The following is a 12,197-nucleotide window of genomic DNA, read 5'->3' as shown; positions in this document are numbered from 1 at the left end:
GAGGGGTCGCAGGTTGAGTGCAGTATGTACGGCACAGTACATACGAGGTCGAACGTGGACCGGCTCTCTTCGAATCTCTTTTCCTTTTTTTTTTTCATTCTGTCGAAAACGATTACGGAAGACAGCCTGCTTGACATGGCTCAATCAAGGGAGGGCGTGCCAGTATCAAGCTATTTTAAAACCAGCCTGTCAACTAGCACTTTATTTTTGTTTCACGGCAGAACCCTAAGGACACCATCTAACCCTGGAAATATGGCCCCGGTGACAGGTGCTACCAGCTGGTGGCATGTGCGCACTTAAGCTTAAGACGCCCACTTACACGCCTGAATTGGAGCGCTGTTTCAAGTTATGGTGATCTAACCTTTCTACACCGGAAGCTACCAGAGGCGCGTATCATCGTCTGGAGGAAGCATAGAGTGCTTCAATAGCAGGCGATAATGGTGCCAAATTCTAGACTCTCTGCTCTGCCAGCCTGCCTCCCGTGGCGTGATAGCAGCTAGGACCCGGCCTGTTTGTCAGCAAGCTTCGTTTGTTAGTTAGACTCGTTTTGTTTGAGGAGTTTAACCATGTGATTCGTTTTGTTTAGAGGCAGCAAATACCTCCGGCCCGAGTGACAGCAGCGGTAGGACCTTAGCTCTGCTTGCTTGCTTGCTCCCCAGGAAGGGCTGGGAGGAAGGCATTGCATTCTGCAAAGCCATGAAACCGTGGCCCGAATTGGGAGGGAGTGCAGGGCTGCTGGGAAAAGGCAAATGCAACGGGGTGGCATAATGCTGGTGGGTTTTCTGGCTGGCGAAGTGTACAGTCTTCCAAGAGTGTCCTGTCCTGGCCGCAGCGTAGTACTTTTACGCTATCATGACTGCATTCCTAGCACTGCCTGTGATTGGCTGGCGTGTAAGCGCCCATGACAAAAGAGGACAAAAGAATGAAGAGGAGAAGCGAGCAGGGCTGGACCAAGGCTTGGCTTGACTTTCCTAAATCACGAGGGTGGTGGGAAAAGAAAACTTTTTTTTTCTTCTCTATTCCTTTCCATCTTACGTAGAGGCGGCTTGCTGGTGGCCCGTCGTGCAGTTTGTGGCCGGGTGTGTGACAGGCGGCTGGGGAGAGACAAGCGGCTGCAGTTTATTATGTTATGTATGTCCCCTTCTCCCTCTTCTATTTTCTGCACTCTGCCCCTCTATCTTTCGTGTTCCTGACTTTGTACTGCTGCTGCTGCATCTTCCTTTTCTCTTGCGTATCTCTTCTGCACCACGTTGTCGTTGCCGAATCTCCGCTGCACATCAAGACCACGTATAATAGGATGTTTAGCTTTCTGTCTCTGCGCTATTCAGTCATTTTTCATATTCTTTAACATTTGGCCCGTCTTGGTCTCTCCCCCTCCCCTCCCTGCCCCTTGCTTTCTTTTTTTCTTGAAAACAATAACTTGGCGATCTTTCACGAACATCAAACCCACAGAAACCAAGAGACAGAACAAAACGATAAAAAAGGCTAGGCTTCTGCTTTCTCCACCCAGCCAGCTTGCAGCAGCATCCACCAAGCAAGCAGTCTGGCTCCTGTGCGGCTTGGTTGCTTGTGTCATCTTTGCACGAACATCAAACGATACTGCTTTCTCGTGCTTGACCTGCCTTTGGCCCTCTTATAGGCACTGCCCGTTAGCGGAGTTGGGGTCAGGACCCTCTCGGAAGCTCTCTGGGCCGTCGCTGTCTCCATCCACCACCACAGCTACAGTATTTCCCTGCTATCTATCGTTTCCAGTAACGGGACAAACGAAGGCAGATCAGGACTAGCGTGAGTACCTCTCTTTCCCTGTGGCTTCAAGATCTGTGTCATCGTTTCTAACTCCCGGGTTGCCAGAGAAAAGAAAGCAAGAGAGTAAAATCACATTGTTTTTAATTCGGCCTGTCTAGACCCGGCCTTCTGTTTAAGCTCTATCAGCATAGAGCTCTGTGATCTGAGTCTCAGGCTCAGTGTCAGTCCGTCTCAGTTGGTCTGTTGTTCGCAGGCACGAAACGGATATAGAGTCGCTCTTGCCCAGCCTCATTGGCGGTGACTTGATTTCGGCTTCGTCCCTTTCTCTCTCCTCTCTTCACCTATCCTTATTCTGCATCTTCTCTTCTTGTCTTCACCAGCGAGTCTGGCGGAGAATCTTTTTTGTTCTTTTCTTCCAAGGCGCAATATCAAGTCTGGATTACTTGGTGTTCGTTATTTTCACGTATTATTTTATTTTCCTTTTTTTAATATTTCTTGCTTTTTGTTTCCCTTTTGTTTTATACATTTCCTCTATTCCATCATATTCATTCTTATTACCAAGATACCAACGACGTCACGACTCACACCCAACGCCGGAAATTCTCACGAACGAAGCATCTCTTTGCCAAGCAAGCAATATATCTATACCCCCACCCTGTACCCCGTACACATATCTCTCTACAACTTGGTGCTTTATCATGGGCCGTCTTATCAAGAATCACTGGGCCCGTCTCATTGTTCTCACCGCAGCAACTTGTACGTCTCCATGTCCGCATCGCTCTTCGCATCAACTAAACGCTCTTCGTACTAACAACGTCTCCGTACCATAGATCAAGTTGCCGCTGGCATTAATGGCTTCTTCTGGCCCAAGATCTTCTGGGACTTCCTAACCACCTCCCTCGATAGCGCCGTCAAGCCTGTACCTATACTGCAGATTGCCAACATCGTATTCGGTATTTTCATGTTCGCGCTGGAGTGGCCCATGCCGCTGATTGCCGGCACTGGCTTCCACCGCAGTATCGAATTTCGACTGGCCTTCCTACCGCTGGTCATTCTAGCGGCCGCCCTGCTGTACTCGGCAACCAATGCGGCGCTGTATTATCTCGTGGGCATGGTCGCCTATTTCTGGGCCTTTAGCGAAGGCGAGATTATTTGCGCCAAGCCTTGGACTCTACCCAAGAGGAACAACACCAACTTCAAAGTCTAGCTGCTGGCTTTCTCTAATCCCTCCCACCTTTCTGTTTCTCACCACTTGCCATATGCTTTTTTATCCATGGCTTGCAGGCCTATATCCTATTATTATCTATGTTTACATCTCCTTTGCGAGAGACACTCTCTACTCTGTTAGAGATTTAACTTGGTTGTTTTTTTTCCTGATACGCACATACATACTTTAAGAATGTTTAGCAATGAAAAAACAAAAAAAGAATAAAATACTTAAAAATCAACCACATTATTCTATGCTATCCGTGACTAGGACTGGTATGCCGGCATTGACCGGTAGAGGAGCAGCCAGAGAATCTCAGAGAGAGACGGGTGCATTCTATGTCTCGGGATGCTCGGTCTGCATCCTGAAATCCTCGACACCTCCTACCTGGCCGCCGCTTACCGAGTGTTCATGCTAATGGAAGGGTTGCGCGAGCCGGTGCGCTCGTGCATCTGCCAGAAATACAACCCCTGTTAGCGATACCGTTTCTGTCTCCATCATCTTTATTCGAACTCTAGCTACTTACATCGCGCGTCTGCATCGAGCCGCTGGTCAGGATCTTCTTAATCACCTCATCTTCGTTGTGTGTTCCAAACTCGTTATCGAGCAGGCTGTTGGGAGCCTCGTTGAGTTGGCCATTGGGGCCCTGGTGGTTGGTGCAGAAGATCTGGAATGAAGAGACGAAGTGCGACAGGGGCACGCTCCTCTGGTCCTTCTTCCACTGATGGCACTGCGATTCATCATCGACGAAGACAATGAAGTCGTCGGATTCGCCACGGAAGTGGACGCGGGTGCGGGAAACTTCGCCTCTGGCCATGGTGATAGCGGTGGTGTGTGTTGGGTGGTGCTGATAGTACAGTGTAGAGTAGGGAGTGTAGTGATGGGATGGTGTCCAAGCTCACGGTAATCGCAGGTAAAAGACTATTTTGCTAATGGATGTTCGACAGCAAGAAAGAAGGAAATTGGTCATCGATGCTCTCCCAACGCTTTCCCCTCTCCCTTTTATACCGCTTTTCTCCTCCAATAATGCCTCTTCCTTCCCCCAATTTGCCCCTCTCCAAATCCAAATAGATAACTAATCTCTATCCAAGACACACCACGCCACCGAGCTTACCGAAGCTGCTTACCCGTTCTCGGCATGCATTTATTTACCTCTGTCCCTTGCTGTCCCTTGCTGTCCCTTGCTGTCCCTTGTCTTACTGTCTTCCTTCCCCCCTCTTTGTCGATACTTGCCCATTCCGTAGGCATGCATGCACCTGGTAGTTTTCGTTCTGGGGAGAGAGATGCAGGTGGCAAAAGCTAGACTTGAGGCTTTGTGAAGACGAGAATGTGACTCTTTCGTCTGCAGGGCTAGAGGACAGCACCGCATTTCCTGGCGTGATTTAGGCACGATTCGTTCGGCTCCCAGCGGGCCCCCCCGGGACATAAGTAGGGGGCGAAGCAGTGGCAAGAGACAGCCTCGTGTTTGCTGCAGCGCAATGAGCGCTTGAAGTAATGCTTGGTTTGGCATAGCAGGCAAGCTGGTCTAGCACTATTTGATTTTGTTAGAGGTTCTTCGATCGTACAATGTGCCATTTGCTGCTTCTTCCTCACGGACATGTATGTTTTTATTTCTGCGGGTTGGACACCGTGCTGTCCCAAGATCGTCACCAGGAATACGACTGAGACATCACATCGCAGCGCCTTTACGAAACTAGCCAACCGTCCTGGATTTCCATGCTTGCAGGCTGGGCGGGGCAGTCTTCGAAGCAGACGCCGTCCCTCTCAAACGCGGAGCTCGGAAGCACCGCTGCTATCATTTTCCACGGCATTAATTACTTGCCCTTCATGCGTCGTCTGCAAATGCCTTGGTTAACCCTGATCCCCTTCGGTGATGATACGTCGCGTTTGCTAAATACACTAGACTTCCAAGGACCCTTTCGTTTCCCATCTGTCGGCTAGGCAAGTCTTGCTGCCGCCGCATTGGATTGAAATACTGGCTGCCATCACAGATGCTGTCTAGGCTAAGATGGCCCCATACTCCGCCCGCTCCATGGGTTTGAGTCTCGATGGATGCGTCCATATCGAGTGGTGCTTTGCAAGTAGTTGCAGACCGGCAATGCTGGCCGCCCGCCGGCACGACTCGGCCCTCGTTTCTAGGTTCTGCTAGCTGTTAGATGGCGCAGTTGAGGGGGGGAAAGGGCAAGTAGTAGAGACTCGGAGACTAGCACAATTGCCAGGCTGACATGACTGACAACCAAAACTCGCACTTCTTCACAAGCCGGACGGGCAGTGGTAAGGACATAAATGTCCCGATTCTATGGAAGAGAAACGAGTCAAGCAAGATGAGCCGCAAGCAAGTCCTTGGCGGTACAGAAGACCCCGCGATGAGAGAAAGGGCAAAGAGGCTCTCAAGGGTGGCTATTCATTGGGCACAACGAGTGAAAAAAAAAAAAAAGCATAATGGGAGGAATCGGATCTGCCTGTTGTTCCACGGCAGGCGGTCCGCCTATGTTGGGTACTTTTGTTAGACCACGCTTACCACCCTGCGAAGCCTCCACCACTATTTGAATGGCCTTTGGAGGCGGCCTTTCCATGCACTCGACTACAAAGGGAAATCCACTCTTTGTTATCCAATTTTAGCATGGGTGTCTATCAAAATATGTCTCCTCAATGCTCGGCTCCTTTGGCCTCCCTCTCCCTCTTCTATTTTCTGCCCCCATTCTCACCGTGCCTAGCTCTATCAAACGGGGCGGCCGCACTCTAGAACCTGGCTCAGCTCATTCAAGTGGCACAGATCCGCTTGAGAATCTCGTCGCGCAGCTTCCCCGGATCCCCCGTCGAGTCAGCGTTGATAAGGTTCTCGCTAGGAGAGCAACGCGGACTGTCCATCCACTTCTCGAACAGCCCGCGCGCATCATTGCTCACACGATCGCTGTTCCCTTGCACCACAGTAGGTGGACGGTTGACACCGGCCCGCTGGCTCGCTATAGCAGGGTGGGCGCGCCAGACATTTAGATGATCAGATCGGTGGTTGGAGGGATCAACATCTTTGTGTTTTCGAGCGTGGCGACGCCTGTGTTGGTGTTTAGTAGGGGCAAAATATGGGTAGTGAGAGGGCGAGATCGGCAGTAAGAGGATAAAATCAGAGCAATAAAAGATCAGTAGTGGGAGGATGAGGCTTGAGTGTGAAGAAGAGGTGGCTTTAATTTGGGGGCATAGCAAGGGAAGGCCGTATAAATAAACAGCTCACTTGATGATGTGTGCCGACATTTCGAGCACCAAGTGTCAGAAGGTGACCGACTACATTCAGGCTATCATAAACGAGTGAATCCAAGGCGGGATGGACAATCTGCCCTGATATCTCTCTCTGACCCTCGTCTCTTGTCTCTAAATGGCAAAAAACCAGCGATGGCTTCATTTGTTTAGCCAACGTCATTGCAGATATCGCATCGATCGGGCTTGTTTGTCGCCATCCTCGAGGGCCTTGTCCGCAAACTAGCCAGACGCTTGTCCGACATTGGTAGCTATTCCTGTCTTCTTCATTGCCTGCTGTTGCTGCAACTCTTTGGAATCAAAGGAGGCGAAAGGGATGAAGGCGGTAGCAAGAGAAGGTGGCCTTGAGTGTGCATGATGATATCGGGTCCGCCCCCGCTTCTTGCCACAAGCATCCCGCTATTTCTTTTTCCCATTCTCAGCGCTTTCAGTCCACCAGATACCCCCTATGCGATCATGCCACATGCAGAGTGAGTGGACAGTCAACAACGCTTGGGTGACCGTGCTCTGCGCCCATGTTACGCCGTGCGCTCTTTTAGCCCTCCCTCCCCCCTTGCCCATCCATCCCCACTCTTTAACCCTAGATGCCCATCTGCAGCAACCCGTACATCCCCCGGTACGACATTCCAGTTTTCTAGTCCCATGATGCCCCACTCCTCCGGCTCCGGCTCAACTACCTCCCTTGTCTGTTTCGGACATCATGCAACCCATGCATCTTGTTGTCCCTGTCTTCTCGGTTGTTGTCTCTTTTCCCCTCTTTCGCCTTCTTCATCTAACCCCTAGCCATGTCCCTCCCTACCTACGCATAGGGCTCATTACTTCTCGGAATATTACTCACGTCCCCCGTTTAAACAGGACCCCTCGTCTATGACGTCATTATGATATACATTGATATTTCTATTCCACTCTCTGGAATAATATCCAGCAGTCAATCTTCTCCTTCAAAGAAAAAAAAAATGAAATTTCTAAATATAGCGCTCATGATGAACCTCGTTTTTCTTCCTAGAAGTTGCAGGAATAAATATGAAATGCCCTGATTGTGTGTTGGCTGGAAACAGCAAAAAAAAAAAAAAAAACAAGTACAAAGCAATCAACGTCCTTCCCATGGGTATCCCCGCGACCAATCTCTCCCTCCCCCAAAAGTATAAAATAAAATGCAATATTTCACCATTCTGCCTTCCCCATACATCATCATCATTCCCTTCTCCAGTGATTGATTGCTGTGATCATCGTTCGTTATGCTTCTGCTACCCCATTAACCACATGTAAAAACACGTATTTCCCATCCCTCACCTAGATATCCAACTGTCGTCTTAACGAAAGAGACTGCGAATACCATGGGCCATAGACTCGCGATGTCGTCCGCTAGACGAGCTCCATCGCTTCGAGATGCGTCTTTTTATGTTATCCTTAGAAGGACTCTCGGCGCCGCTTTCTTTCTCCTTTTCCCCCTGCCCATCTTCCTCTTTCTCAAGCTCCACCACACCCGCCTTTGGCTTGGCCAATTTGACAGGGTGAGCTTCTTCCTCAATGTTGGATACAACCAGCACTGAGGCCTTTTCTTCTACCTCCTCCACCTCCCCTAGGACTTTGCGTGTAGAGCAGAATGTGGTATCCGCAGGTTCAATCGACGTGCGTTCATCAGACTGAGCTGTAGTTGGCGATTCATGTTTGATCTTGCCACTTCTACCAGCTCGCATCTCTAGAACGTCGTCATCGGTGCCAGTTTTCTCGTCGGCATCTTCCGACTCCTCGGGCACTCTATTGCTGACACCAGTCTCGCCTGCAGCCCATATATCACGTATCGTGAATTTAGTAGGAGACACCGGCAACGTCATTCGTCGCAGTGGCTTCCTACCACATTCATCTTCGATTACGGGGAGCTGCGTTGATGGCCGGAAATCTTGTTCATCTGGCGGGAAATAACCACCCGTAGTATCCGTTGACCTTCGTGTCATGCCGTGAATTATCGGAGACGGCTCATCAAAATATGCAGGTGGAGTACCGGGAGTCATCACTCCAGTCCCCGACCCAGGGGTTATGCCAGCGAGGCTATGCTTGCTGATGCTAGCAAGACTACTGGTCCGTCTTGTGAACGTACTCGTGATGCTAGCAACACTAAGCCGGCGAATCATAGAGGAAGTAGTGGATCTTACTACATGTTCACTGCGAGCCCTGGCAGTCATTCCAGGGAATGGTAGTACCTCTTTGCTCCAAATGTCGGATAGCATTGTCTCTAACCTGGCTCGTTCTGCGCGGGTTGGGGCAAGCACTGCAATTCGGTTGTTGCTAGCCAGTAACGAGTGAGATCGGTTAATTGATGTGCCATTGGTCGCCTTGGCTTCCTTCAGCACACACGTATTCTTGAGAATTACTTGGCACATTTGGCTCTTGGGCCCAATGGTAGACGCACGGTGAATCGAAATGCGATGGCTAACCGTGCCAGGCTTGCCAAAAATCGCCCCCAAACTCTTGATCTCAAGGTCTAGGAAGCTGCTTTGGTTGAGGGCTGGAGCATCTTTCCATTCAAGATTCATGTTGATACGAGACTTGAGACGAGACTTCCACTCCAGCTCCTCTTTGGGCGAGCAGGCTGTCATAATTAACTCAAACAACTCATGGTCATGTTCAAATACTAGCTTCCATGAAAATGGTGCTGTATGGCATTGGATACCTGTTTGCGATACCGAATTAGTTTAGAACGCATTGCCGGTTGCGGGACTCATCCACAAAAGCAGCATTTAAAACTCACCCCTTCCGTTGTCGACCTCCTCAATGCGAAGGTTGCACAGATCAATACAAGCTTGAATGCAGTATATTTGATCGGCTTTACTTGCTGACGCTAAGCAAAGTACATCGTCATACAAAAGACAAATCATGTACTGTCCGTCTGCAGACTCCTTAGTCTGCCAACAAACATGTAGTGCACCGCATAATTTGATGTGACCAAAGGAGCGAATGCGGTTCTTGGACACGGCATCCAGGCGCTACAGTGTCGAATCAGACAAGGTTAGCAGATGATGCAAGACAAACACAGAACAACACCGATGTAAGGTAATATGCAACTTGCCTGGTTGGAAAAGACCAGCCGATCTTGAAGCATCCAGGTCCGCTCTAGGGTGGTCTTCATGCGAGCATCCGTAGGGGCTTTGTTGATTTCAGTGGTGGCTTCGCGGACTCTGATCAACGCCTCTTCCACTGCCATGTGTGAATTTGGGCAGTCTTCGCTAGGTGTAAATTTTAGAAGTTCACCAAACATCAAAGGGTACCTGCAGATGCGCTGGATTGGCTGTGCACACAAAAAGACGTTAACAAGGACTGCATTGACTAGACCATGTTGCGACAAATGGAAGTGAAACGAACCTTTACGAGCAGATCGCCGATGGTGAGGGCTTTGCGCGAGGCATTCTCGTGACTGATGGAAGAACACAATGACATGGCGAGTGTCTCTAACCCTTTTTGGTAAGTATCCCATTGGGGCATCAGGCGGTGGGCAGCAGCAACATCCTTGGTCATGATTTCGTAGTTTGCACCGTACTCCTTGTAGATGAAAAAACGGCTCATCTATACAACAAATGGCGTGCATTAGCATGTAGTACATCAAAATAGTTTCTGTTACCCGTTGGTGGGGTCACAAGGACATTTCTTTGTTCTCTCCAGTGCTCATAGTCCGCTTGTGTAGAGGGAGGGGAGGGTGAAACGAGGAGAACGTTACCTTTCTGGTGAATATTTTGGCTACATCCTCGGTCACCTGCGCCTCTGCAAACATTTCGGGGGACTCATGGGGATGAGGAAGAAACGTGGTTTTGGGTCTCTCAGCACTGGTTGGAGGTCTCAGTTTCATACGGGTCGTGGATAGGTCGTTTTTGTTGTTGTTGCTGTTGTTGGGTAGACCGCCACTGTCCGTAAGCGTGTTGTAAGTAGACGGCGAGTATTCTAAATGCGGTACTACACGGTATAGTTCACGTAGAATTTCCTCATGAAGTTCGACAATCGCAGTCAGGTTGTGATTTATGGAAGCTCGAAGGGCATCTGGTAAGGTTGGAAGGCCGGCGAAAATAGTGATGTATACCTGTAAAATAGAGTTAGTCTACTAAGTCATTCATCAAATAGTAGCGAAAATTATGCAAACAGAAATTGAGGAACGGTGAAGGAAGGATTCGTTGTCTGACTATGACATACATTCATGAGAAAGCGGACATCGCTAATGTAGCCTTCTTCCGTCTTAATGAGCTCCTCTACTAAACGTCGGCGTTGAGATGCTCGCGCAAGAGCAGCCGGGTTAAGCGGTAAAGAGGTAGAGTTAGGTGCAGGAAATGGCTGGTCATCTTCTGAAGTTGACAAACGAGTTCCAACATGTGATGCTCGGCTGCCACGATCGGTGGGTGATATGTAGTGAGACTTGTCAAGCTGGCGTGAGTGTGACTGTGATTGTGAACGAGATCGAGAGCGGGATAAAGATCGGCATGTACTAGCCATGCTTATACTGGCGGTTTTGACAGCACCAACAAATACTGAAGAAGTGGTAGAACAGGTTGAAAATCGCCGACCGCGAACATGCGACAGAGTCGAGCGATCGACATTGTCCATGAGTTGCCAGGGCACATTTGCATCTTCGCCTATGGGTTTAGGACGCTTCTGGGCGCGACGCTGTAAAGTTTTCATCCATTTCTGGAAAGGCGGCGCCTCTACACTGTGATGTAGAGCGTTCTGATTGTATTGGCTGGAGTTGTAGTGGTGGCGATGGTTGTGTTGTGTGTCGCGACTATGGGTCTGTTCTTCGTCTTCGTCGTCCTGTTCATTTCCACCTTCATTTTCGCATTCAGAGGTGTCGTGGTTGTGGGGGTCATCTTCTAGGGCTAGGGGCACAGCTAGTGCTTGGCCGCTGTAAAGCGCATAAGAGGCCATTACAGATGCCTTAGAGGGGGCATTTTCGTCAAAAACAGAGTCGAAAGAATGCGAGCGCGAGTGAGTGGGAAGACGGCGTGGGGAATATGAATGAGATGAAGGTAGGTCCAAGGAACTTAAAGCTGTCGCTAGCCCTGGAGAAGCAGCACCACCCTGGTCAGAGTTGGACGTGGTGGTTATAGTGTAGAGAAGCCGAGATCGAGGAATTCCTTCCGTGAGCTCATTGGCAAGGGAAATTGGCCGGATCCAAGGAGGGCTTGCGTGCTGCAGATGGGTATATATTTGGGGGGGAGAATGACGAGGACTAGGTTGTGCGCCAGAGGAATCAAGGTGTGTATGCGAATGCGACATGGGGTGCTGGGACCGGCTCTTGGGTTTATTTTGGGATTGGCTTTTGCTATGCCTGAGCGGTGGGGTGTGATGGCAATGATGATGGCTTTCTGGCAATGCCAATTGTGACGCAGAGGTAGAGCGAGAAGGATAATAATTAGAGGTAGAAGCAGTAGTAGTAGTACCCGTAAGGCTGTTGTGGGTAGAAGAGGCCAAAGGTTGCGATGTAAGCGCAGGGGTGGTAGGCAAGGGTTGCGAGACTGAAGCTGCACCATAGGATGATGAAGCCAATGCCACCATGATCATGTATGGTTTTGGGTGAGCAAGGAAGACCACAGCCCCAAGAACTTAATATGTGAGAATAATTGTAGCGTACCGTCGCAGGGGGGGGGGGGGGGTATAATACGTGTAGGGCGGTTGTTGGTGTTTTTGTCTGGTTTTGTCTGGTTTGCGTAGAGTCCGCCTGCAGCCCGACTTTCCGTGTGGTCTGAGTGAAGAAATAGATTGGTGGTGACAAGTTAAAGCGAGAGGCTGGACTTAAGGATGAGGATATGGGATATGCATCACTGCAGGGCCGGGGTGTGTTCCTTCGGAAGGCTCTTAGAAGCAGAGCTGTTCGTGGTTGATCGAATGTAGAAGGTTGTGAAGGGATTAGTTGGATTAGTTATTCTGTAGGCGTAAGGCATAGGCGTCGTTGGAACTGGCGTTGAAGCGGTGTAAGGCGTAGGTGTAGTAGGCCTAATAATGCAGC

At 49.8% G+C, this 12,197-nt stretch overlaps 4 protein-coding genes across 4 annotated transcripts; 1 reads left to right on the top strand and 3 right to left on the bottom strand.

Moving 5' to 3' along the window:
* Positions 1-2,444: 2,444 nt before the first annotated feature.
* Positions 2,445-2,953, top strand: HOO65_070378 (uncharacterized protein; the record flags this gene model as incomplete). Its single annotated transcript, XM_071005192.1, has 2 exons — positions 2,445-2,502; positions 2,577-2,953. 2 exons carry the CDS (start codon positions 2,445-2,447, stop codon positions 2,951-2,953), a joined length of 435 nt encoding a protein of 144 aa, XP_070857096.1.
* A 336-nt stretch (positions 2,954-3,289) lies between these two features.
* On the bottom strand, positions 3,290-3,770 carry HOO65_070377 (SDO1-like protein C21C3.19; the record flags this gene model as incomplete). Its single annotated transcript, XM_071005195.1, has 2 exons — positions 3,290-3,367; positions 3,480-3,770. The coding sequence occupies 2 exons, from the start codon at positions 3,768-3,770 to the stop codon at positions 3,290-3,292; spliced, it is 369 nt and encodes a 122-aa protein (XP_070857095.1).
* Positions 3,771-5,716: 1,946 nt separating this feature from the next.
* On the bottom strand, positions 5,717-6,205 carry HOO65_070376 (uncharacterized protein; the record flags this gene model as incomplete). Its single annotated transcript, XM_071005193.1, has 2 exons — positions 5,717-6,008; positions 6,186-6,205. The coding sequence occupies 2 exons, from the start codon at positions 6,203-6,205 to the stop codon at positions 5,717-5,719; spliced, it is 312 nt and encodes a 103-aa protein (XP_070857094.1).
* Positions 6,206-7,521: 1,316 nt separating this feature from the next.
* HOO65_070375 (RhoGEF domain-containing protein) lies at positions 7,522-11,746 on the bottom strand (the record flags this gene model as incomplete). The annotated part of the gene is made up of 6 exons (XM_071004804.1): positions 7,522-8,801; positions 8,961-9,011; positions 9,242-9,497; positions 9,572-9,772; positions 9,924-10,280; positions 10,391-11,746. The coding sequence occupies 6 exons, from the start codon at positions 11,744-11,746 to the stop codon at positions 7,522-7,524; spliced, it is 3,501 nt and encodes a 1,166-aa protein (XP_070857093.1).
* Positions 11,747-12,197: the final 451 nt, after the last annotated feature.

The sequence above is a fragment of the Ceratocystis lukuohia genome, assembly GCF_044167205.1.
Source record: "Ceratocystis lukuohia strain C4212 chromosome Unknown Supercontig7_pilon, whole genome shotgun sequence".
Taxonomy (NCBI): Eukaryota; Fungi; Ascomycota; class Sordariomycetes; order Microascales; family Ceratocystidaceae; genus Ceratocystis; species Ceratocystis lukuohia.
The sequence above is the reverse complement of the archived record's forward strand: the minus strand, read 5'-3'. Positions and strand labels throughout refer to the sequence as shown.